Source organism: Eupeodes corollae, chromosome 3, assembly GCF_945859685.1.
Source record: "Eupeodes corollae chromosome 3, idEupCoro1.1, whole genome shotgun sequence".
NCBI lineage: Eukaryota > Metazoa > Arthropoda > Insecta > Diptera > Syrphidae > Eupeodes > Eupeodes corollae.
This window is the reverse complement of record NC_079149.1, coordinates 23,215,101-23,241,914: the sequence shown is the minus strand read 5'-3', so window position 1 is coordinate 23,241,914 and position 26,814 is coordinate 23,215,101. Positions and strand designations below refer to the sequence as shown.

General features: G+C 34.1%; 3 protein-coding genes across 3 annotated transcripts; 1 reads left to right on the top strand and 2 right to left on the bottom strand.

The window, feature by feature from the left end:
- The first annotated feature begins 1,703 nt into the window (after positions 1 to 1,703).
- On the top strand, positions 1,704 to 4,096 carry LOC129952721 (jerky protein homolog-like). The gene is made up of 2 exons (XM_056065521.1): positions 1,704 to 3,760; positions 3,888 to 4,096. Exon 1 carries the CDS (start codon positions 2,121 to 2,123, stop codon positions 3,519 to 3,521), a length of 1,401 nt encoding a protein of 466 aa, XP_055921496.1. The 5' UTR covers positions 1,704 to 2,120; the 3' UTR covers positions 3,522 to 3,760; positions 3,888 to 4,096.
- Positions 4,097 to 8,393: 4,297 nt separating this feature from the next.
- LOC129952168 (antifungal protein-like) lies at positions 8,394 to 8,976 on the bottom strand. The gene is made up of 2 exons (XM_056064625.1): positions 8,838 to 8,976; positions 8,394 to 8,764 (listed from the first exon to the last, which is right to left on the bottom strand). The coding sequence occupies exons 1-2, from the start codon at positions 8,850 to 8,852 to the stop codon at positions 8,477 to 8,479; spliced, it is 303 nt and encodes a 100-aa protein (XP_055920600.1). The 5' UTR covers positions 8,853 to 8,976; the 3' UTR covers positions 8,394 to 8,476.
- An 11,587-nt stretch (positions 8,977 to 20,563) lies between these two features.
- On the bottom strand, positions 20,564 to 22,115 carry LOC129949763 (uncharacterized). Its single transcript, XM_056061405.1, has 2 exons — positions 21,959 to 22,115; positions 20,564 to 21,891 (listed from the first exon to the last, which is right to left on the bottom strand). Exons 1-2 carry the CDS (start codon positions 21,971 to 21,973, stop codon positions 21,277 to 21,279), a joined length of 630 nt encoding a protein of 209 aa, XP_055917380.1. The 5' UTR covers positions 21,974 to 22,115; the 3' UTR covers positions 20,564 to 21,276.
- Between the last annotated feature and the right edge of the window lie 4,699 nt (positions 22,116 to 26,814).

The following is a 26,814-nucleotide window of genomic DNA, read 5'->3' as shown; positions in this document are numbered from 1 at the left end:
CATCGTCAAAGATGGCTTCCTCTGGATCTATTTGCGCAGTCATGAGTACGTCTCTGCTCTCTTCAGTTCTTTGGAGTTTAAGACACGGAAGGTCATTATCGTTTTTCTTCCTAAATATCTTGTTGATTTTGGGGAACATACTAGGGTCACTCGAATTAACTGACCGGATCTTGCGGTCCCAGTACTTGTTAATTGATAGCCTGTAGTTCTATTTAATCAACAGATTGACATTTTTTATCAACAACTTCAGTGTCCTAACCTCCAAGTCGTGTGGGTCTGTAAGTCGTCTGTACAAGTTTTTGAGTCTTGTCAGTAAGCTACTCTTGTGCCTTCGCAATGTGTCAATAGTCGCGTTTCTGTATGTGTCCATTTGGTCCCGTTCTTTGTACTTTGGTATTGTCCGTTCCATCGTTCGTTTTATTGTTTCGTAAATCTGTTGTAAGTGTTGGTCAATTTCTGTATTTGTTAGGTTTCTGTTGTTTGGTGGGGCTATGTCACTCGAACGAAGTTCTCTCGCTAGGGCGTTGGTAAAACGAGGCCAACGCATCTTACTGTAATTGTAAGAGTGCGTTGCAACGTATTCCTCCAACTCCACGCGTTCGTTCGGAATCTGCATTACAGCAGCAAGTCCGCAGTGATCACTGTCGTACTCGACTGTCTGTAAGCAGTTTCGAGGATGATTACCCACTTTGTCTGTTACTGTCAGTCTGGTGTCGTACAGCAAAAGATCCAGAAAGGAGCCGCTTCTTGGATACGATGGCTTTTCAGTAGCCAGCAGGTCGACGCCATATTCAACGCTGTAAAGATTCATCAAATTAAAAAGATGGTTACCTCTGGGGGATTATTTCTTATTGATAAATATCCACTTCCAAAAAAAAACACCCTCAAGACTTTAAAATAGTATAGATGTCTTAAAGGAAGAATTTTTAACTGCTGAATAAATTTAAACTATTATGAAAGCGATTTTTTTTTTACAAATAATTCTTATAACATGTTTTTGAAGGACAAGAAGCGGATTGATTTTATTTTTATAAGACCCTCCCCAACAGGTTATTCCATACTGAATTTAAGAGTGAACAATACCAAAGTAGATCATAACGAATATTTTTCTCCAGCAATATAAACCATGTGTATAAAACTGTCTAGAGCAACATAGTTAATAATTTTTTAACGATATTGTTTGTTCGGACCAATCCATTTTACTATCAAGTATGACACCAAGGTATTTAAAGGTATTCACAAATTCTATCTGAAAGCAATGAGTTGAACAGGGCTCCATTGAGACAAAAATATTAGATTCATTTACACTGAATTTAAATTTTTGGCAATCTGAGGAATGATAAAATACATCGCAATCAACTAAGTTAAAAGATCAGGACAGACTAAAGAACATTAATTTTGTATTATTGCTTAATACCATTTTATTAACTGCAAACCAGCGTCTTAAGGTATCCAAGTCTGAGTTAATGTCAGAAATTAAATTAACCAGAGAACTGCAACCATATGAAAAGGCCTTATCATCAGCAAATTTTTACCTTTGAAATTCTAATTAAAAATAGAATTAATGAAGATCAGAAAAAGTAAGGGACCCAACAGCGAACCTTGGGGAACACCAATACTAATTTCACACAAACTACTTAAACTGCCATTTATTTTCACTAATTGCTTTCTATTGGATAAATAAGAATAGCTTTTGTTATAGGGTCGGTTGGGGTAAACGGAAACATGGGGTAAATGGAAACGGCAGTTATTTCTGCCGTTAAAATTATAATTTAAATTCAAGAAACATAGTAGCCATACATTTTGAATTTTCGTGCAACCGGTGCATTATACCTCGGGTTCCTTTCTTTCTGTTTTTAGTTGAAATTTCTGTTTCAAAGTCAATGTGTCTCAAAAAAGTGTAAGTCAATTTATTAAGTCTTTAATTTTTTTTGTTTTATAGTGTGTTTAAATAAATAGGTGAGTAATATTGTATTTTTTTCAAGTGTAGTGTATAGCAATAATGTAATCTGTTTAAACAGTTTCTCGTAATAAGTAGTTAGGTTCTCATATTTAAAGTGTTTTCATTTACCCCAGTAGAATTAACGTCGGGGGTAAATGAAAACATGAATTTGGGGTAAATGAGAACAGGTTTTATAATGAAATTTTATTTTAATTATTCGATACAGTGTAAAGAAATGCCCCGCACATATGAAAAAAAGAGATCACCTGCCCAATACGACATTACTGATCTTAAAAAGGCAGTTTTTGACGTTGTCAACAAAAAAATGACATTCCGGCAGGCTGAGGAATATTATCATATTCCAAAAACTGTTATTTTCAACAGAATAAAAGGCCGAAAAACACCCGTCATGATAATGGGATCTGGGAGAACACCTGCCATTCCTAAAGAAATTGAGGATGAAATAGTTCGGTGTCTTATAACACGCTCAGAAATGGGCATTCCTTGTGATAAAAAAGAAATGCGGGAATTAGTCGGGGAATATATTAAAGCGAGCGGTTTAAAAACACCTTTTAAAAACAATGTTCCAGGGGAAGATTGGTACTTAGGGTTTATGAAGCGCAATCCCCAACTTTCATTAAAAAAACCCGAACATTTACAAAAGGTTCGGAAGGATGCAAGGAATCCCTTTGTAGTTTATGATTTTTATGATAAACTCCAGAAAGTAATAGAAGAACATCAATTAGCCGATAAACCACAGTTTGTTTTCAACGCAGACGAAAGTGGCTTTCACCACGATCCTAGTCGTATTCGTGCAATAGGCGTAAAAGGCAAAGCTTTGAGTAGAGTTTCTGGAGGATCTGGACGCGAATCCACAACTGTGCTGGCATGCGTGTCTGCGGATGGTTCAGTATTGCCACCATTGATAATTTTCAAAGGTGCTGCTGTACAAGCCAGGTGGACTTCAACAGATGGGTTTCCTGGAACGTTGTATGCAACCTCAAAAAATGGTTGGATGGAAGAAGCACAATTTCTCAATTGGTTTGCAAACGGTTTTATTCCGTTTGTAAAAGAAATTCGCTCAAAAGAATCCACCCTAAATCAGTCAGCTTTGCTTGTATATGATGGACATTGTAGTCACATAAGTGTTAAAATCATTGAAATAGCTCTGCAAAACAATATAGTATTAATGCGCCTACCAAGCCACCTTACAGACAAAATGCAACCTTTAGATAAATGCGTCTTTGGCCCAATAAAAACCCATTGGGAAAAAAAACTGATTGCCTATGGTAAGACACAAATGGGTAAAGGCTGTATGCGTTTAAGTAAGCAATTGTTTTCTCAATTCATCGGAGAAACTTGGAAAGAAGCCATGAGCGCAGACAACATTATTTCTGGGTTTCTAAGCACTGGTTTGTTTCCTGTTGATCGATTTAAGTTTCCTGAAAGTGAATTTCCGTCAAAGCTTCTCCAAGACTATCATAAAAGTTTAAATGCTTCTGATATGGTGTCAGCACAAAGCGAAGCCGTTCTTGAAATAGAAAGTAAACAATTCTTAACATATTTTATGTTCATTTAATTAAGATTTGAAATTTTGTTCCAACACCATAGGCAGTGAACAAGTTTCCAATGCAGAATACATCTCTCCTTTGGGTTTCTGCCCTAACGACAATAACATTGATTCGACTCACTTTTCCGATGACGTTTTAGATGAAAGGCAAATTCAATATCCGCCACCTCTAGAATTTGAACAGAACATGGTTACAAACCCTATTGAACTTGATGCATCCCATAGAGAAGAACAACAAAATATACAAGGTACGATTCGTAAGACTAATAACGACATTTTTGTATTTACCTATGTAGGTAGATTTGGCCAGATTTGTTAATTAGTTACCTATATACGTTTTATTTATGTCGGTAGTTTTTTTTTTCTCTACAATAGATACGATCACCGATTTATTTTGTAAAGCAAGTCCTTCAACATCAAACATTTTTCTAAGCGAACCGAAAAAGCCAACACCAAGACTGAAACAAATGACATACGGGGAAGTTTTGACAACAGAAGAAGTACTTAAACGACTGAGAGACGCCGAAGAAAAAAAACAAACAAAAAAACTTCCTAAGCCTAAGAGAAAAGAAGTTTGCCAAATCAGTCAACCCATTGAGAAAAGGCGATCCTCAAGTTGGAGTTCAGATGACTGCGATGGGGAAAAAAATATCGTTTATGATGAAGATAGTCCATGGAACGAAGAATTCGAAGAAGATGACGAAATTGAAAACTTAAACCCTGTGGATCATTCTACCATTAAAAAAGGCCAATTTGCTTTGACCCAGTTCAAAGGTGGAAGCAGACTTACATCTATATTCAAATATGTGTGCGTAATCGAAACATGTCAGAAAATTGATAAAATTGAAATAACTCTTCTTAAAAGCTTGGACACCACCCGAAAAACCTTTGCATTGGTTCCATCCGAAAAAAAAACAATTCATATTAAAGAAATTATTGGTTCTCTCCCAAATCCAACTATGGTTATGATGGGAAGCAGAGTTCACTATAAATTTGAAAAAAGTGTTAGTGTAAAAGAAAACTAACCATTCTTTGTAAAATACACTTAATTGATCTCCAAATAAACAAGTTTAACTTTTATAAATGTACAAATATTGTTTTCATTACGTTTTTCACAGTTTTCCAACTATAAAAACACTTTTCATAAGCCTTTAAACTGAATTAATTTTTAATTATGGGGTAAATGGAAACATTGATTAAAATGAACAAGACTGGGTGTATTCTATAGAAGAATCATTAATGTTCACATTTGCCCCATTCCGAAGTCTATATCAAGCAAGAGAAAACAGAAAGACGTTTTCATTTACCCCCGATTTTAAAATAAATTGGGGTAAATGGGAACGCTTCAGGGGGAAATGAAAACACCAAAGTATTGCACTTAATATTCAATGCAACGTGTTTTAGCCATTATATTATTAACTCTTCTCATTATTTTATAAGTTTAACACTTTTAGAAGTTAAAAATTGCTTGTATTAATTTTTTTTTTTTTAATTTCAAATTTGTATCTCTTTGAAATTGCAAAAACTGTCCCCAATTACCCCAACTGACCCTATCAATGAAATGTCCAACTGTAAAAAAATTCTTGTTTATGTTTTCATAATTTATGGGCTCTAAATCCAAATTGAGATTCACTAAAAAAATATTTTTATCATAAACTTCAAAATTCTTTTCTCGATTGCTTTGTCAAAAATTTTAGAACAAACAGCTAACAGTGAAATAGTCCTATAATTATTCATAGTGCAAGGGTTTGATTTTTTGTGTAGAGGAATAATTTCAGCAATCTTCAGACCGCTTGGAAAAACACCACCGTACACACTTTTATTGAAAATATGTGAAAGTACATCCACAATATTGTAAGCAATTTGTGTAAATATAAAGCTGAATCAATTATCGTTGGTCACAGAACTTGATTTTTTTAACTTTTTAATGATACAAAATAATTCACAAGGCAAAATAGGAACATAAAAAAGATTTTCTGTATTAACATTATCATTAGACATTTTCAGCAATAGAAATGAAAAATGATTAGCAATTTCAGTAGTATCAGTTATTGGAATGTTTTCACCTTCTATAACTTAAGGCTTTTTTGATTGATAACTACGATTTAAAAGTTTATTCACAATTTTCCATTCCCCTTTAATATTATGAAAACACTCGACAAACTATTCCTGCAGAAAATATGGTCAATACATGTTTTAGAGTTTTCAGCAATTCTAGTAGGCACGTTTATATAAGAATCTAAACCACAAGAAGCCAACAACATTAAATAGTCATCAACGGAATTCCATGGAATTTTGAAACCATAGAAATTTGTATCCTTTAGATTTTCTAGCAATATCAGCAGCTTTTCGATGTTCTCTAGTATGGTATGACGAACTGTTAATTATATAAGTAGCGATTTTTTCGCTGTATTTATTCCCAAAAATTTTAGCTGTCATGCGTTTTTTGAACTCCACTGTTTTCCTCATAAGCTCACGTTTAGAGTTATGTGAGCAAAATTGTATACCCAAAACACTTGTAAAAGATGGTTCTTAAGTTGCAGCAGCAGAGACACTTGGTTAAATACCACTCTTGTTGATTTGTTGTATATAAAATTTATCAATTTTTTTTCACTTCTGTTCGTATCCAGTCCAACGGAGAAAAGGTTAGGAGCTTTATCCAAAGCGTTCGTTTTATTTAAATCCGGAATTCCAATTACCTCCACAGTGTTCTCTAATAATTGTTTTCTGGCGAATCAAATGAATATTGTTAATATTACAATAGTCGTGAAATTCTTCACTTATAAATTGTCTTCCATTATCGGCAGTAATTGATAAAGGTAGTTCGAATCGTGCAAATATAATTTGTAGCCGTTTAATTATCTCCGTAGAATCAATCTTTTTCATTATTTCAATTTCTATGTACCGACTATAATAATCAAACGAGTGGTGATGTGATGGTAGAGGGCCCAAACAATCTATAGAAAGGCGCTGCCTAGGTTCAGACGGTAACAGCTATTTTTTCTGATGGTGCAAGACAAAAGAACCAAGCTCAAGCTTAGAGAAAATTTTTCCTTTTCCAAGGTGTGGCAAGAAATCTTCTATTGTTGGAAGAGGGTAATGTTCTCGCTCAATGGCTTCGTTTGTTTGACGCATATCAATGCATAGCCGAATGTCATCTCCCTTTGCTATAACGACCATTGGAGAAACTAGCTTTGCTGGTACGTTAACTTTTTCAATAACATCTTGCGCAAGAAGTTTCTCAATTTTAGTGTCAACTGCTTTCTCTAATGCTTTAGGAATTCTTCGGTACGGTTGAACTGCGGGTGTAGCATCTTTCTTTATTGGTATATCTACCAAACTACCTTTAATTTTTCCATTTGTAGCATCTTTCCTTCATCTATATTATAAATTGTATGATCGATTTTCATAATACCTATTTTAGTGTCGTTTTCTCGTCCGATCAGAAGTTTCCTTCTCACTTCTGTTTTTACCTGATAGGTCAAGTTCAGCAGTAAATGCACCGTATGCTTTAAAAACTTTTCCAGTCTCTTTCCGTTGATTTGATACAATTATGTTTTTTGATTTCAATGTCTCCCACGTGTGCTGACTCATTAAATTATATTTGGAACCAGAATCGATAATGGCATTCACAAGAACTGCTCCAATTCTGCATTGAACTTCACAATTATCATTCTTCGTGGTTACATTGAAAACGTATCCGTCCTTATTTTTTATTTGCTTGACTGATTCTTCAATATGTTTTCCTTTGGAATGATCTAGTTGACAATCAGGTTTTATCATTGTATTCAATGAGTTATGTTTACCACCAAATTAATAACTTCGTTTTCGTGATCAACATTTCTTGGAAAAATGGTCCAACATTTATTGCAAATTTCTTCAAATGCTGGACATTTTTCATCATTCTTAATATGACCGGAATATCCACATCGATGACATTCAATATGTTGTGGGGAATATGGTTGATTTTGTTGTTTCGTTTTCCAGGAATTTATATTTGAGCTGATTTCATCAATTTGTGGTTCTCGCTTATCAAAACATTTTTCTTGTTGAGCAACGGTTTCAAAAACTTTTGCAACTCGTAAAATTTCTTTGAGACTAGAATCACCTCGTTTGAGCAAATCTCTTCGAAGAGTAGTTGACAGGCAATTTTGGATAATTTGATCTTTTACATTTTCTTCTAAATTTGATCCAAATTCCCATCTATCAGAATTGGAGAAGTTTCTCAACAGTTTCGTTGCCCAAGTTTGTGCCGCGTAAAACATGAGAGACTCGAATATTGCTTCAAATATCTTAAACTTGCTAAACATTTCTTCCTAGTTGCAATTTCTCTCTTAGATGAATTTCCATGTTCAAATTATTCGCTAAGTTAGTTTTTTCTCTCTGGTTCAAGCGAATTCAGTCTAAACTGCAGTAAGTTTATTTCATTTGCATTTCCTTCTTCTCTTCCTTTAGCACATGTAGAGAAGACAGACAGTTTAAATTTACCTTTTTCAGCTCTACTATTTCTTTATATATTTATCTAATGAAATAGACTTGATATCATCAATCAGTAGCGGCTGATGATCGGAATGTTGATGATGCGCAATGTCACCCGCACTAGATTGAGAGACGATGACAGAATTGCTGATGGGAATAGCTGAAAAGAACAGCTCAAAAAATTAATGGACACATTCCACTGATTTGTGTTTCAAATTTCTATCAGTTTGTCAATACTAGAAAAATTCAATGATCGCCATCACCAAACTACCAATAGAATTTCAATGATTGGATTCAATAATCGCCATAAATTCAAAATCTCAAGAAAACTTATCTTGTGTTCATTTCCTTTTGGTGTTCGAACAAATTTTGTTTCTATTTTATGAAAATTAAGGAAAATCATTGCTTTTTACAAATTTAAGAACTTTTATGGCACTTTTTTATTTCTTGTTAAAATTAGATCACACGAAATTACTTAATGTTACTTAATGATGATGACGAGAATGGTCGTGTTTATGGTGTTCATGTCCCTCGCGACCACTATTACTATGATCATGTCCATCGTTTTCATGATGACCGAAGCCATGTTGTCCATGACCATCTTGTCCCAAATTATTACCATTGTGATAATTGTGTTGACCTAAACCTTGCTGTCCATGACCGCCTTGATCATAACCTCGTTGTCCATGTCCATTTTGTCCCAAAAGACGTCCTCCATCATGAAGTGGTGAACTAGCGACAAATGCCAATAGTAACAGAGTTGCAAAGATAATCTATGATTTTTATAAAAAAATAAAAATATGTTCAGAAAATAGAAAATAAAATCAATTGATAAATTTGACTCACCATGAATTTTGCCATTTTGTTAAGTTGTTGAAGACGAATTTAAAGTTTTTAAAGTGAACTGTCTAAATGTTGGGATCGTACTGTTTTTGAGGACCTCTTCCATCGTTTATTTATACGAAAATTCGTAGACTGATTGTTTTTTGTGATTATGACGGCAACACTGATTCTGAGCATAAATTTATAGCAATCTACATAATTTGAATTTTTGAAGATAACATTTTCGTCTATTTTTTGGGTTGGTTTATTTCTCTCATTGTTTATTATTTTATTCATTCATTTCTTTTTTGTTTGTCCTCTTTCGAATGTTTGTGATTTTTTTGTTATCAGTTATCTCCTTCGTTATCATTTTTTTGACACACGTACCGACTTCTTCTTTGGGTCTAAAATTGACCATTATCGCAAAACATTTAAAGCAAGCCAGCAGTTAAAGGGAGAGAACGATTTTTGAACGTATGATGTACCTAGGTTAAAAGATTTTTGAACATATATTCAGATAAGGTACACATTTAAATATTTTTGAAAGATTGAAATATATGAATGATTGTTGTTATTTTCAAAATTTCGATAATCATAGGGTGAACTGGGGTTCAAACGGAAGAACCATGTTTAGAATTTAAGCTATGTACACATGCGTAGTTCTGTAGACATACAACTTACATATATAATAAAGTCACGAGTTATTTAAGTGTTAAAATTAAAATGATTTATTAAGGCTTTTTCGTCACTTGATTTTGTAACGAATCCGTCTAGGTTTTAACCTCTGGCTACAAGTTGCTGATCCTGGAAGGTTGAAAGAAAGAGGGTCCAGGCCACGGTAGCATGACATGCTTGCATAAGTTCCACCTATAGCTCATGGATGGGGAATTTTTCTGACAAAGTTCTGGAAAGCGTTACGACTTCATGCCGAATATCCACAAAAATAAAAAAAAGATGACCGGAATATATCCTTAGGTTAGGGAAGTTATTTTTAATTTTCCATAGAAAGTTATTGTAATCGCTCCGATTTGTCGAATTGAAAAATTTGAACATTTCTCGACGTTTTGAAGTCCCTAGAGTCGAAATAAAAGATTTTTAGAATGATGTCTTTGCGTGCGTGTGTACTTACTTTCGTACGCTCGCTACTTTTTTTCGTCGTCCATAGCTTAAGAACCAGCAGAGATATCGACTTCAAATAATTTTTGTTATTCAGATAATAATACAGAAGGGACTCTCAACAAAATTAAAGGTGTGGTTTATTTTATTATAGAATTTAAAAAAAATGTGAATATTTTGGATAACCCGAAACAGAACCGCTAGAGACTTGAATAAAATTGTATAGTATATATTGTAACGTGATACCAAACAAATACATTTTTTTCTAAATCAAAAAAACTGAAGAAAAATATTTGTCACCGCGAAACGTTTACGAACAAAAAATGGTTTCATCTCCAAAACAATTTTGTGCAATGAAACAAATAACGTTTTTGATATCAGGTAAAATTTTGAAAAAATCGAATTGATAGTTTTTTTATAAAAAAAAAAGGAAAACCTTAAAAAAATATTACTCAAAGTTTGTAAAAATTGAACATCGACTCAAATATCTTTTCAAAAACTTGAGTTTATGGCTTTCAATTAATTTCATCTTATAAGAAATGTTGTTTTAACATTCGTTAATATTAAAAAAAAAGATGAGTTGACAATTTTTGTATACAAAAATAAAAACTTAAAAGAAAATTTAACAAAAGTTGGAGAAATTAATTTTTGACTCAAATATCTTCTTAAAACTTTGAGATTATGGCTTCCAACTAATTTTCATTTATAAGAAATATTATTTTCAGCATTTGGACAATTTGAAAAAAAAAAACGAATTAATAGTTTTCTTAAAAAATAAAAACCTAAACAAAAATTACTAAAAGTTGGTAAAAATTAATTTTTGACCCAAATATCTTTTAAAAATTTGAGATTATGGCTTTCAACTAATTTTTACCTATAAGAAATATTGTTTTCAACATTAGAAAAAACTTTCAGAAAAATCTAATTGACAGTTTTTTACAACAAATAAAAACCTAAAAAAAAAATTAATAAAAGTTGGTAAAAATTGATTTTCGACTCAAATATCTTTTCAAAACTTTAAGATGTTTGCCTAAAACTACTTTTATCTTTTAAAAAATATTGTTGTCAACATTTAGTAAAATTTTGAGAAAAATCTAATTGACAGTTGTTTTTACGAAAAATAAAAACCTAAAAAAAATAATACTTAAACTTGGTAAAAATTTACTTTCGACACAAATAGCTTTTAGAAAATAAAAAATATTGTCTTCAAACTTTTTTATTTCACAGAATATTTTCTATATTCAGTAGTTTTTGTTTTATAAATCCCACAGTCCGTATATTCAAAAAAAAGAAATAAAATTTACAAAAAATAGTACGCAAATTTGGTAAAAATTGGTTCTTGATATCTCTCAAATTAATTTCATTCATCCAGTTGGTACAAATTCAAGAAATGCTAAAAATCTATTAAACAAAACTAGATTTTTAAACTAAACTATTTTTTTATATGAAAAATATTGTTGGCATCTTTTTTAACACAACACTTTTTTTTAGTAAAAATAATAATAAATACATAATAAATACAAATTTTAAGGGCCGATGTTGATTTCAAATAAAACACAAATTATTTAGTTAATAATTGTTATTTCTTTTTATGGTTCAATTGTGAATGAAACAAAGTTTTGGTCAAATGGCCATTGGGGCCTCGGCGACAAACCTCCATTCGATGTTCCAAATTTCGATGACGCTGAGGTATATTTGAGATTTCATGCCGTTAATGTGCCGAACTATCTGAGCCTTATGGCTGAATCACAAACACGCTTCAGCTTCGTCTGCGTTACGGTGGACCTGCTTGGAGATTGCTTTGAATGACATATCTATTATTTCATCCCTCCAAAGAGCAAATATTTTGTTTGTTGACATTTTTCTACAGCTGTTGAGCTGTCAGACAAAGCAAATGTTCAGATAGTTGAACTTGAGCGTCCGTTTGGATTCACATTACGTTCTTTTCCTTACGATTGCCAAACGAAACGTGAGGTCAAAGCTCCATTGTAATAGCATGCATTGAATTCTTATGGCTGAACTCGTAAACGCCAGGTGAAGCCGAAGCTGAAGCGTGCTTGTGATTCAGCCATTAAGGTTTTGAATTGTTGATGACTTATCGACGCACACCATTTTTTTTTTAAATAACCCCAAAGAAAGAAATCAATTGATGTCAAATCACATGATTTTGCCGAAAAATTAACATCGTTATGACGTGGGATAACACTGTCGTTGGTTTTTTTTGACAAAATTCACCGTCCGATCCTGTTGAAACAACGATCGTCCAATCCATTTCACCACAGCGAACACCATGTTACTGCCTTTTCATTTTGTACGAAAAATACGGTCCGGTGATGCGGCCAGCCCATATACTGCACCAAACAGTCACTCTATGTGGGTTCATTGGTTTTCCGACAATTATTCTTAGATTTATCTTTCGCCCAAATGGGCGACTTTACTTATTGACGAATACACAGATGACACCATTCTGACCATACACCACGCTTGAAACGGCCAGGAAGCTTCAGTTCTTCAACGATGAGCATGAGAGACGCAATGGCACGACAACGAGTTGAGATGGACGGCTCTTCGTCTTCAGCTGTTCTCACATTCCTCGAGTATGTATCTTTCCAATGTTCAAATTGAATTAGTCTGAAATTGAGAAATGTCAAATGAAATGCAAAAAATGTACTTTTAGCTGTGATTCACATTTAACATCGGCCCTTAAAACTTAACCACCCTTTAGAATTCTTTTTGCGCTCTTCATGCCGTGGTTTCATAGGGTCCTTTTTTTCGGTTAGTGTAAATAACAGAATAGATATTTATGGTATGTGGTTTTAACAAGACGATTACACAGGCCTTAAATCCAGGTATAAAACGCAATACCGTGAATAGCTTATATCCGAGAATTAGTAGTGTCAGTTAAAGATCGCTTGACGTTACATTTTGTGTATGAAATTACGTTTAATCAACATCCTGGCATTGTTAAAGGTTCTCAGAATCGATATGAACTATGTTTTATTATCGGCAATCACTATAATAGGTTACTCTGCCAAAATCAAAGAATGTAGATTCAAGTCGTACACTTTTCGTACAGCGATATCTATTTTGTATTATGTTTGTTTACTAGTCAAATATTTGTCTCTTTTCTTTCAACTACACTTCGAACTACCTTATCATTTGTATAACACAAAAGAGACAGCTACCTGCCAAAAGGAAAAACGTTTGAGGTTCTGAATTAAATTCAGTTAAAAACTAAGATCCTAAGTTGTTGTTACATTTTAAAAAAAATGGAAAATCTATATTGGTTATATTTGATACTAAAAGGCGGATGTTGAATGTTATACATGTAGTTCTAACATTAAAAACATATGCGTATATTACATTCTAATTAATATATTCATAGTGGTTTTTGAAATTCTTTTTTCATTATTGATTTCATCTGGCAACATTTTTCACTCAGTAGAAGTTTATTACATCTTGCTGAAAAATCCATTAGCTTAAACACCTGTTTGCTCTTAGATATATGAAAATAAACAAACAAACAAAAACTATACTTACTCAATTAATAAAAGAATCAAAACAAAACATACAAAAAGAATTGAATAATAATGTTAAAGTGATAGACTCAGGTCAGTTCTAATCTTTTGAAGTAATGTTAATTATTGTTTAGAATAAATACGTACATTTACATATTTGTCTGTGATAGTAATAAAACAGCAATGTTTATAATAAAAGTTTTGGTATACAAATTACCTAACTCAGAGGAACATACCCCTGAGTTTTTGTATAAAAATAAGCCGAATTATTATCTTCTAAAACAGAACGTAATTTAAATTCGGTTGGATTCAAACCTTCTTAAATTTTTGTTTGCAAAACAATGGCAAAATTAATTGTGAGTTTATTTTAGTTTGAAATCAACTTAATTCTTAAACATATCATATTCTCGTTCGTTCGTAGATATTTTTAATTGTCATTTTGGCAATTACTGCAAGTGTACAATCACAATCAAGACGTCCGAGACCAAAGAAATATCAAAAAATAAGTCAAATTTTAAATAAAACAAGTACCATTATTGCAGCCACAATTCCAGCTAGTGAACCTAAGAAAGTTACATCAGGAGACATAAAGCCACAAACACCCCAAAGTAGTGTAGTAACATCAGGCCAAAGCAATCACAAAGATAGATATGAAGTTCCAGATTTGGGAGATTAGATGAGTCCTAAATACAATATTATTTGTTTTAAATTAAAAATGTTATTGTGTATAAATAAAAAAAATTAGTTAGAATATAGTTGCACAATATTTTGTATGCCATTTATTGATAACTACTTGATAAAAAATATCAAATGTACGATGAATTACATTGTGGCTTCGTGCAATAGTTTCCCAAAAAATAACCCCAAAAAAAAAATACGAAAAACCGCCCAACAAATGGTATGGAAATGGGGAATTATTTCATTATTATCATTATCATAATTAATCCCCAAATTAAGGAAGTGTAATAAGGTCAATTTTTAGGAGTTTTTCTTTTTTTCTTTTTTCCCTATAACATAGTGTAAAAGGGTCAAATTGGTCTTATATCACTTATAAGAGTTATCAATAAACAGTGAGGTATGTATTCAACTCTCCTGCTTAGGTGCCTTCGCTTGGATAAAATAAGTTGGCCTTATTTCTCAAAATAATTTGCGCTTATTTCACTTTGTCAAAATTTAATATGACGAACTTTGAAAATTGGCGTTAATTCACTTATTTAAAGAGTAAAGATATAAAATGGTATGAAATAATGCCAAATTTTAAGAATTTGCTTATTTCACTTTTGTAAAGTGTAATAAAGCCAATTTCTAACAGTTGGTCTTATTATATATTATAAAAAAGAAGCTGGGATGCGACCCACACTGATAACTTCCCATCCCGTCTGTCGATTTGTCTTGCTTAAAAGTTTGTCTATAATGTACTAGTATCAATTTTACCAAATTTGAGTATTATTTTTTGTAGATTTTATTTTATTATGAAAAAAACGGACTGTTGGATTTTTATATAAAAATCATTGAATATTGAAAAGAATATTTTCTGTAAAATAAATAAGTTTGAAGCCAATATCTAAAATTTTTGAAAAGATATTTGAGTCGAAAATCAATGTTTACCAACTTTTGTTAAATTTTGTTCGGTTTTTATTTTTTTGTATAAAAACTATTAATTCGATTTTTTTCAAAATTTTACTGAATGTTGACAACAATATTTTTTGAAAGATAAAAGTAAATTAAAGCCAATATCTCAAAGTTTTGAATAGATATTTGAGTCGATATTCAATTTTTACCAACTTTTGTTATTTTTTTTTCGGTTTTTAATTTTTTGTAAAAAAATTATCTATTCTATTTTTTTGAAAATCTTACTGCACGTTGAAAATAATAGTGTTTGAAAGATAAAAGTGAATTTAAGCCAATATCTCAAAGTTTTGAAAAGATATTTAAGTCGAAAATGAATTTTTACCAACTTTTATTATTTTTTTTTAGGTTTTTATTTTTTGTAAAAAAACTGTCAATTCTATTTTTTTTTTAATTTTATCGAATGTTGAAAACAATATTTTTTTAAGATAAAATAAGTTTTAAGCCTAAATTTCAAGTTTTTGAAAAGATATTTGAGTCGATATTCAATTTTTACCAACTTTGAGTAATGTTGTTTTTAGATTTTTATTTTTTATAAAAAAAACTGTCAATTCGATTTTTCTCAAAATTTTATCAGATTTCAAAAACATTGTTCTCCGTTGCTCAAAATTGTTTTGGAGATGAAATTATATTTTAGTCGTTAAATTTTGGAGGTGACAATTTTTTTTTCAGTTTTTTTGATTTATAAAAAAACCGTTAGGTATATTTTTTTCAAAAAAGTATACTTCTTTGAGATCACGTTACAATTTATTATATAAAATTTAATTCTCTAGCGTTTTTGGTTCGTAAGATATTTAGGGTTAACCAAAATTTTCACCTTTTTTTTTCAAACTGCTATGGTAAAAAAACCACCCACGCAATTTTCTCGAGAGCCCTTTCTGCATTTTTCTGCCTTTTTATCTGTATAACAAAATTTATTTGAAGTCGATATCTCTTCTGGTTCTTGAGCTATGGAGGACGAAAAAAACGTCGCGAACGTACGGACGTACAAACGTACGTACACACGCACGCACAGACATCTTTTTAAAAATCTTTTATTTCGACTCTATTGACCTTGAAACGTCGAGAAATGTCAAAATTTTCAATTTGACAAATCGGACCCATTACAATAACTTCCTAAGGGAAGTTAATAAAGTCAAATTGCTTTTATTACACTTCTCACAGCAATAGAAAACAAATTCTGGATACAGTCCAGAACCTCGCATAAGGGTAAACATAAGTCATAACCCCTTTATCGCGCGTGCATGATTTGGCCGTATGTGATTTGTTAGCTGGCAACACTGGATTAAACAGCTGACACTATCAAACATCTTCGGTTTGGTCTATAATTTAAATATGAATCGTCTTACAAAAGAACATCGCAAAAGAACATATGGTCAGTTTAATCGACCTACTGAAGCAGCTATTCGGGCTATTGTGACTAAATTTTGATTCAAATTTACATTGTTGGACATTTAACTACCAACACGCTTACGTAGAGTGCGAACTGAAGACAATATCGTAGCTGTATCTGCTAGTGCTAAGACCCGTGTTTTGTTAGAAAATATATTCATATTATAGTAGGATCTTACACGAATAACAAAAACAATACACATAGTATGAATACTACCGATGAAAGTTAGCGTAGAATCTTACTAGGGTTGGGTTTTTGACATTTATACGAGTCTCGAATGGATTTTATGTGATTTCGATTCGTATGATTGATATTGCATTTGTATCTCGATGGCTGTGTTCGTTGAGTAGTTGTGCATTTAGAAATGGATAATTAAGTTTTGCTATGTTTCCACTAAAGGTTTATCTCAGTTAAGATTAGATAAATCTTTTTGGTGTTTTCAACGCACAAGAAGATTTAAAAATGTTAAGTTTGACAGCACTTTCTAAAATGCAAATGGTGTTTTGATATTTCTTATGAAGTGCAAGTGAGATAGCTACATACTCCATGTGTAATTTTTTTTTAATTTGATTAAAACAAAACTATATTTTTTGTACACAACCATGCAAATAAACAGACCATAGTGCATTATCTGTAAAACCAACTCCTTCATACAGGTTTTTCTTCACGGATTTTAAATACACAATTCGATTCAGTTATATAAAGAATTGAGACGAGTTTCAAGCTCGCTTCAATACCCTTCTTGATGTTTTTATTTAATGTCAAAGCTGCAATTGTCAAATGATCTTTTTTTGTAGGATCTCAATTTCCAGATGGTTTGATGGAAGGATTTAGGTAGGATGCCTTTCAAAATACAGCTGGTACAAGAATTGAAGCCGAACGACCTAATTTAACGTAAAATTTTTGGTGAATGGGCTCTTGGAAAATTGACCGAAGATCCACTTTTTTACCGATAATTGTGTTTAGTGATGAAGCTCTTTTTTGGTTCAATGGGTAGGTAAATAAGAAAACATGTCGATTTTGGAGTAATATCAGCCAGAATCATTACAAGGGCTGGTTTATGGGCTGGTGGCATCATTGGACCGTACTTCTTCAAAGATGATGCTAATGGTAACGTTACTGTAAATGGTGAGCGCTATGGTGATATGATATCCAACTTTTTTTTTGCCTAAAAATGCAAGAGCTTGACTTGCATGACATGTGGTTTCAACAAGACGGTGCCACATGCCAAACAGCAACTGCAACAATGGACTAATTGAGAGGCCAAGTTCGGTGAACATTTTATTTCACTTTCGGGACAGGTCAATTGGCCGGCTTTAGACTATTTTTTGTGGGGCTATGTTAAAGCTCATGTCTATACAGACAAGCCCGTTTCAATTGACGCATTAGAAGACAATGGTGGAATGAGTATGCCAAATTTGGACCAAACGAATGGACCATTTGAGGCGCAGTCAAGGTCAACATCTGCATAAAACAATCTTCAAACATTAAATAATATGGACCGTACTATCGATACAAATAAAGATTTCACGCATTTTTTGGAATTATCACTCTTTATAAATAGGGGTGCAGGGGTGTTGCAAATCTCAAAATAAGTAAGCTTTATGTCACTTTTGTTAAGTGCAATAAGTCCAATTTTCGATAGTTGGCCTTCACTTTCACTTTTCCTTATTTCACGGCACCCAAATTCTTAAGCTGGTGACCTATTTTGATCTTTTTCTGGAAACTCATTTCATTTTTGAATTTGGGAATCAATATCATAATAAAACTAATCCCCAATTTAGGAAGCTATTTAATTTTTATTTTGGGGAAATATTTCACAGAGATTTTCAAATCAGTATTACACTTATGAACATTTCGGGCTAAAAATAAAATTGGAGGTTTTTAACGTTATGGCCAGGAAATTAGCTTTATTATAAAGATAAGGGTTTTCCATTATGATTTATTAATTATTTCGGACAAGAGCCAATGAGGACCGTATTTCAGCAATAACGCGCCGAGTATTGTCTTCCAGATCGTAAATTATCTCGAGCTTGTCTGGGTAGACAAAAGATTTCACGAAAACCCATAAAAATGCTACAGCAGCGATGTAAGATCGCGCTTATTTATAGACAAAGCGACTGGGAAATCATGCTGAGCATAAATAATTGACAGCTGTCAAAAAAACAACTCCGAAAAAAATATTGCAAGGTTAAAAATAAGGCATGAGGATTATCTCTAAAATTTATTTAGAACACCGCCAAACAATTCGTAACTTTTTCAAAAATACATGCATTAGTTGTAATTGAACTTTTTAATTTATTTATGCAAAGCTCAAAGAGTTAGAACCGCCATTCTATTACTGATACAGTTTTTCTTGAACTTGAAGAGCTAACACATATATTTTATCCTTGTTTTTGTAAGTTTAAAACAACTGAAATTAAATTTTGTGAAGCTTAAAGATAACAAGACCATTTTTGAAATTCGTGAATGATGTCCAATACATAAAAACCTTCAATAACCGGTTTTTTGAAATCATCGCTATTTGCAAATAAAAACAATATACAAAGAACAAAATCATACTTCTAGCTAATTATTAATATTTTAAATTGGCAACATTTTTAAAAAAGTTTTTGATCAATCGCCAAAGCTTGGAATTCCAAACTCATCTTTGGCATCACTGTTTCCTAACATCTGTACTTTATTACGATTTCCTTGTCCAGGTTGGTTTCCTGATGGTGGTCCCTGAACTTTAGGAACTTCACCTGCGGGTATGTTTTGTGGATTTGTATTACTATTCCTCCAAGCCTTTTGTTGTTCCCGAACTTGTTCAAAATTGCGTGGTCTAAGTTTTTTAGGTCGATCACATGAAGCAATTACAAAAAGAACAAACAAAATTATCTGTAAATAAAATTAAAATTAGGAAAAATTAATATATAATTAAAAATAAAAAGAACTTACAATAAATTTTGTCATATTTTGTTTTATTTTTGACAGAAGGATTGTACTTCTCGTATCTGTCCGAATTTTGAATAACTTCTGTTATCGAAGATGATAAGTCATCTCACTTTTATACGAAAACTGATTCGAAATTATTTATTGTAAACAATTTCAATGATCAAAGCAGCTTTATGTTTTTTCTTATAATGTAGTTATTTTATGATTATTTAATTTTCGCTATCAGTTCAACTCAACTACAGTTCAAAAGATTAAAAATTACCTAACTTACCACTCAAAACAATAATTAATATTGTATACAAATCCTAGACATTGAGTAAATTAGTTGTCTGAACATAATTTAGTGGTAAGTGTTTTAGCTCAATATCCGTGGTAATTAATTTAAGTTTTAATGATGAATTATGCAACTGGTTGTGTGTAGTCCCCTGAACCTCAAAAGGTTTAATGGATTCAACAGAAAAAGAATGTTGCCAATTTTATAAAAGTAAATTTTTAAAAAGTACTTTTTTATTCCTTTAAGACCCAAGTGTTCATTAGCTATTTTTGTACTATCTTTTTTAAGTAAAAGTATGCTAAAAGTTCATCAAAATAAGTGCTGCCAAATGTTCAAGAAATTTGAAGTGTATAAGATTTGTACGTTAGCAATTTCTGCATTTGTAGATTTTAAAAATAAGTATGTTTGCTTTAAGAAAAAACAATACCAATCAAATAGCCAACCTCAAGAAAATCATTGTAATTGACATCTCAAAACCGTGAAATTAAGCTACCCTGGCCCCTGCTGCGAGCTCCGGGAAACCGATAACTTTGGGTTACCTGGACTATGTTTAAATCCCTACTTTTGTAGCAAGTTTTAATGAGTTTAATCACTTTGTTCTATTTATTAGCGATCAACTATCGTAAGTGGCAAACGTTCAATTAATATTATGAAACTTCTAATGACAGCTGTCAAAATGACAGGTGTCACATTTCATCGCTACCAACTTAAAACCATGGAATAAATGACCATACAATGTTCGTAACTAAACTTAGCCACTAAAATCTTCGTCGAATCTAAAAATCCTAATTTGAGTAGAACTTTCTAATGATTAGGACTACTCTTGAAAGATCTTCCATTCTTCGCTTTAGGAATTTTAAGGATCCGAAGTTTAACGAACTACTTAAAAAATTGTAACTTTATAAATTTATTTAACAAATAAAAATTAATTGACTGATACAAGTTAACTTAATGTTTATGTCCATGTCCACTTTGTTGCCCATGAGAATCATGGTGCTGTTGTGATAATCCTTGTTGACCATGACCTTGTGGTCCATGACCTTCAGAGAAACCAGCATGGTGACTTTGTCCCTGGTCGTGTCTCACTTGCTGATGACCATGTTCGTGTATGTGACCAGAACCAGCACCATGTTGTCCTTGATGATGAACACCATCATGTCCTTTATCAACTGGAATAGCTGATGCAGCAATAACACAAATTAGAAGAGTAACCAAAACCACCAAGAATTTCATTTTATAATAACTGATGCTTTAAAATTTGTCTAAAGATTGAAAAATACATTTCAAAAATGTTCCTTTTATACGTCAATGGAAACAAATATTTTTATATTTATCAGAAAAAAATTATGATTATTGCATTTGGGAATTTTTCAAGAAATTTTATTTATTTGTATTAAAATTTAAGAGATAAGAGTGGTTCACATATGAACGAAATATAAAAATACCAAAATAAAACAGCTGATATTTATGTGTTTAATTCCTTTACTTCTTTATCGAAGAATTTTATTTTTTAATAATTTTGTTCGTATTTAAAAATCTTATATTACATTTTAAACTTTGAAAAAGGCCAAATTCCTAAAAATGGAATCTTCGAATTTAGTATCCATGAGTCTTATAACCACCATGATGTCCACCACCATGGCCACCACCTCCATGACCGCCACCTCCATGGCCGCCACCACCACATGAACCACCAAACTGGCAGCCATCACCTCCACCACCACCAAAGCTTGGATTTCTACTGTGTCCTCCTGAGTTACCGAACCCAGCAGAGCCACCTGGACGACCGCCTCCATGTCCACCTCCACCAGATCCACCACCATGTCCACCACCTTGACCACCTCCGAAACCACCACCTTGGCCACCACCACCGTGACCACCTCCACCTTGACCACCACCTCCATGACCACCATCTTGATCACCACCTCCGAAACCGCCTCCGGAACCACCACCTAAGCCACCTCCATGGCCTCCACCTTGTCCACCGCTAAATCCAGAACCACCTCCCAGGCCTGATGATCCACCATGTCCACCGCCACTTCCTCCCCAACCACCACCACCACCATCACCTCCACCGCCACCTCCACCAAAGCCTTTTCCGCCACCACCACCGCCACCTCCATGTCCTTCTCCAATCGAGTTCTTATGTTCTCCATATCCATAAGGTGAGGCTAGAACAGCAGCTGAAAGTGCCACTAGCCCAAAGCATATCTATAGACAATAAAGGATGTGTTCATCAATAGAATAATTCTCAAAAATCAATTTATTGTTTTATTACCAGGAACTTATTCATCTTCTTTAATAACTGATGCGTATATTTTAATAACTAAACTAAACTAAATTTTATAAACTTGCACTTGCTTTTATATGGAAAAAGAGCAAGTGCTAAATTGCAAAACAAAAATTGTTCTCTAATGTTATATCACTAATCAATCAATCATAATAAATGTAACAATTATTATTATCAATACAAGCTCAGATAGAAGCCTTAGATCAGGAATTACCTTCAATATTAATTGATTAAAAATAAAAACACACATAATAAAGAAATATTCGAATAATAAAATATACAATAATTGAATTTGTTGTTTAAAATGAACTTTAAGGCCTTTGGAATAGTGTCATTATCCCAGATGCGTCTAAGTGGGTGTCAGTGACAGATGGGTTTCGTATTTTTGGAGGTCATTGCGAGAAAAAGAAACAACAGCCTATTTGTAAAAAAATGTAAATATTTTGCACATCACTCGTTATCTCATATAAAACAACACAGGTTAAGAGGTCAATTAATAAAACTGATTAGAATACGTAGCGTAGCTCTGAGGTACCTCCTAGACAATAATAAACAATAATTTTGTGATAATATTAAGTATTTGAAGTTTAGGCAGCCCTGAAAAAAATTAACATGATGATTGGAATGTTATTATCTAATGTGCATGTTGTCAAAAAAATTTATTACAATTGTCATTCATTCATTTAAATGAAATACATTTTAAAGCGTGCTATTTCCTTCAACATTACCTGTGTTAAACTTTCATATTTTTTCTATAACTTATTTAAAAGATGGTCCGATAAAACTTGCCTTAATGGATTTATCTTGTAGGTATCTCAAGGAAGTAATGTGACCAGGAAATGTACATATACATGTATTTCCGACATTTGAACATTTAGCAATTGGTGGTGTCATCAAAAAACCCAAAACGTCATTTCATCAGGGTTTTTGGCAGTTAGAAATTTAATTTTGATTTAAAGCAACACGATAATTTTTTAAGAGAAATCTATACAATACGTTCTTAAAAACGATATCAATTAACTACGTCTACATCTACAGATTCAGCGTGCGTCGTAACCTTTTCATAAACTTTTCCATGACCAATTCTCACATTTAGTACTCGATCAACTCATGAATTTCATATTTAAGGTTTTGAGTCAGTATAGTGGAACATTGGAATACATTGAATCTTTTAATGTGAACGTTAAGAAAAAATGTGTAAAGGTGTTCAATCAGAAGATTTCTCTTCTTGTCACTATGGGTTTTCGTCAACACAGCAGAAATATTGTCAGTTGTTCTTGAATGACATGTTCACGGCTTTGATTCTTCAAATCACTAACTTTTCTCAGTATTGTTTGCCCGATACTGAAAAAAGGAGACCCTTTAAACTGCACCAAATTAACATCGCTTACAAAATCTTCCCTTCCGTAACATGTGAACGCCTAAAGTCCATTGTCAACAACCTGATAGGTCCTTATCGGTTTGGTTCTAGACAAGGAAAGTAAACAGTCGATCTACTCGACAGACTGTATAGAGCCATGACTAGTTTTGGAATTCCTGCAAAACTCTTCCGTTTGTACAGGATAACCTGGCAAAACCACTGCGTAAGCTTTTCCATCTGTCCTATTCTACAGGTCTCTTTCCAAGTTGATGGAAAACTGCATTTGTCCAGCCTGTCCATAAAAAAGACTAATCCTCCTCACCCTCTAACTATCGTCCAATTGCACTTACGTCCCTTCTTTCCAAGGTCATGGAAACGCTGATAAATTTTCAGCTCAAAAAATATCGTGAAGAAATGGGTTAGAAATTACCGTTCAATTCAAGTAGTCTTGGACGAGTTTAAATCTGAATAAACGTTGGTGTGCCCCAGAGCTCCTTTTCCTTATTTTTATAAGTGCTCTTTTGTCTGAAACTTCTAACCCACTGAATTGTTTAGCTGAAAACAGTACCCTCAGCTTTTCATATTCGTTTCTAGATTCGATCATCGATGGAACTTCCATCGAGGAGACCGGACAGCTTTCAGTTCTAGATATGTGCATTACAAACCACTTGTTGTGGAGCGATCACATATTTGATATCGCCAAAAATGCTGCTATAATCTTACTTACTTACTTACTTAAGGTGGCGCTACAGTCCGGGGCGGACCTAGGCCTCAACCAACAAGCGTCTCCAGCCAGCTCGGTCTCTAGCTAGCTGTCTCCAGTTTCGCACGCCAAGTTGGTTGAGGTCCTCTTCAACCTGAGTGCGCCACCTGAGTCGCGGTCTTCCCCGGGATTGGATTCGAAGACCTTCGTTGATGTCCATCCGCTCTACATGACCTAGCCATCTAAGCCGTTGGACTTTAATTCTGCTAACTAGGTCAGTGTCGCTGTACAGCCCGTACAGTTCGTCGTTATATCTTCTCCTCCATTCTCCATTTATGCGTACGGGACCAAAAATCACCCGAAGAATTTTTCTCTCGAAGCATCCTAAGACGCTCTCATCTTTCTTTGACAGGGTCCAGGCCTCACCGATGAGTGTCTTATAGATGGTGATTTTACATGCTCGAGAGAGGACTTTACTTCTCAATTGCCTTCTAAGTCCAAAGAAGCAGCGATTTGCAAGAGTTATTCTTCGTTTGATTTCAGCGTTGGTGTCGTTGTCTGCATTAATAGCGGTGCCTAGGTAGACAAAGTCCTTAACTACCTCAAAGTTATAGCTGTCCATGGTGACGTTTTGTCCAAGACGTCGTCGTGCAGTGTCCTTTTTTGATGACAGCATATACTTGGTCTTGCCCTCATTGACCACTAAACCCATCTTCTTCGCTTCCGTCGCAATGCTCAAAAACGCTCCACTGACATCACGCTTTGATCTTCCAATTATGTCAATATCATCTGCGTATCCGAGTAATTGGATGGATCTTTGGAAGATTGTGCCTCTAGTGTTGACGCTTGAGTTTTGCACAATTCTTTCCAGAACGATGTTGAAGAAGTCGCATGACAGTGCATCGCCTTGTCTAAAACCTTTTTTGACATCAAATGCATCGGTAAGATCTTTTCCGACCTTGATAGAGTAGCGTGCATTCTCCATCGTCATTCTGCACAAACGGATAAGTTTGACAGGGATGCCAAAACTAGACATTGCTCGGTAGAGCTCTTTCCTATAGATGCTGTCATACGCGGCTTTGAAATCGATAAAGAGATGGTGGGTATCGATTTGAAGCTCCATTTCCAAGATCTGCCGTAGTGTGAATATTTGGTCGATAGTGGACTTTCCTGGTCTGAAGCCACACTGATAAGGACCAATCAGGTTGTTGACGAATGGCTTCAGACGTTCACATAATACGGCAGAGAAGATCTTATACGCAATGTTAAGGAGACTGATGCCTCTGTAGTTGGCGCAGTTTAGAGGGTCTCCTTTCTTATGTATCGGGCACACTATGCTGAGATTCTACTCATCGGGCATGCTTTCTTCCGACCAAATTTTGCAGATGAGTTGGTGCATGCTCCCTACCAAGTCATCGCCTGCTGCTTTGAATAGTTCGGCGGTGATGCCGTCAGCTCCAGCAGCTTTGTTTGACTTAAGTTTAGATATAGCTATCTTCACTTCGTCAAGATCGGGTAGGCGGAATTGTTGATCTGCGTCGCCGAGGTTGAGTGGTTCTATTTCCCTTACAGCGGAATTCGGTTCGTCATCGCCGTTATTTAATTTGGAGAAATGATCTTTCCATATTCTCAGCATCGACTGTGGTTCTACTACGATGTTCCCTTGATCGTCTTTACAGGCTTCGGTTCGTGGCTGGTACCCTTGGGAGGTTTTTTTACCTTTTGGTAAAATTTACGAACCTCATTCCTGTTGTGACATCCCTCTATCTCCTCGATCGCGCGCTTCTCATGCTCTCTTTTTTTCCGTCTAAGAAGCCGGTGTTCCTCTCTCCTCTTCTGCTCGTAGAGCTCGCGAGCAGCTCTCGTCCTTTTGTGCAGCGCCGTTTTGTATGCCTCTTGTTTCGCTGCGTGCGCTTGCCGGCATTCGTCGTCAAACCAGGGGTTTCGCTGTGGTGGCCGTGTGAAACCTAGCACTTCAGAGGCGGCATCTCTGATGGCTGCAAGGCAATGTTGCCACTGGTTTTCAATGCTTAATGCAGGAAGCATAGGACTCCTTAGGAGGTTATTAGAGACTCGATCGGAAAAGGACATGGCAGTCTCTTGCGATTGTAGCCGTCTAACGTCGAATTTTCTCACAGTACTTCCTTGTTTTGGCTTGGATCGGGATATCCGTAGCCGTACCTTGGCTACAACAAGGTAGTGGTCCGAGTCAATGTTGGCCTCTCGGAATGTTCGGATATCCTGGATACTGGAGAAGTGTCGTGCGTCGATCGCAATAATCTATAAAGCCTATATTCGTCCCAAACTCGAGTACAATTCCCATATCTGGGCAGGTGCTAGTATTACCTACTTGAGTCTCCAAGACAGAATTCAAAAGAGAGCTCTAAAAATGATAGGTGACCGTTTTCTAACTGAAACTTTTGTATCTCTCGAGCACCATCGTAAGGTTTCATGCCTGTCATTATTTTATCGCTACTTTCATAAACAATGCTCTAATGAAATAGCTAGTTGCATTCATTCCCCTCAAACAATTCAACCATAATACCTGTTCTTCTAGGAATGCTCATCAATTTAACCTTGAGCCCAATTTCAAACGTATTTTAAGGTACAGAGATTCTTTCTTTAGTCGCACCACACGAATGTGGAATGCCTTACCAGACTCAATGTGTCCTACTCATTACAATGCAGAGACATTCAAAACCAATGTGCACCGGTATCTCCTTTCTAATCCTATCCTCCCTTCCTAATTGCTCAAACTGTGATTCATGTTAATGGTATTCA

Coding starts and splice junctions, on each gene's coding strand:
- LOC129952721 (XM_056065521.1), top strand. CDS start 2,121: ATGAGAACAGGTTTTATAATGAAATTTTATTTTAATTATTCGATACAG.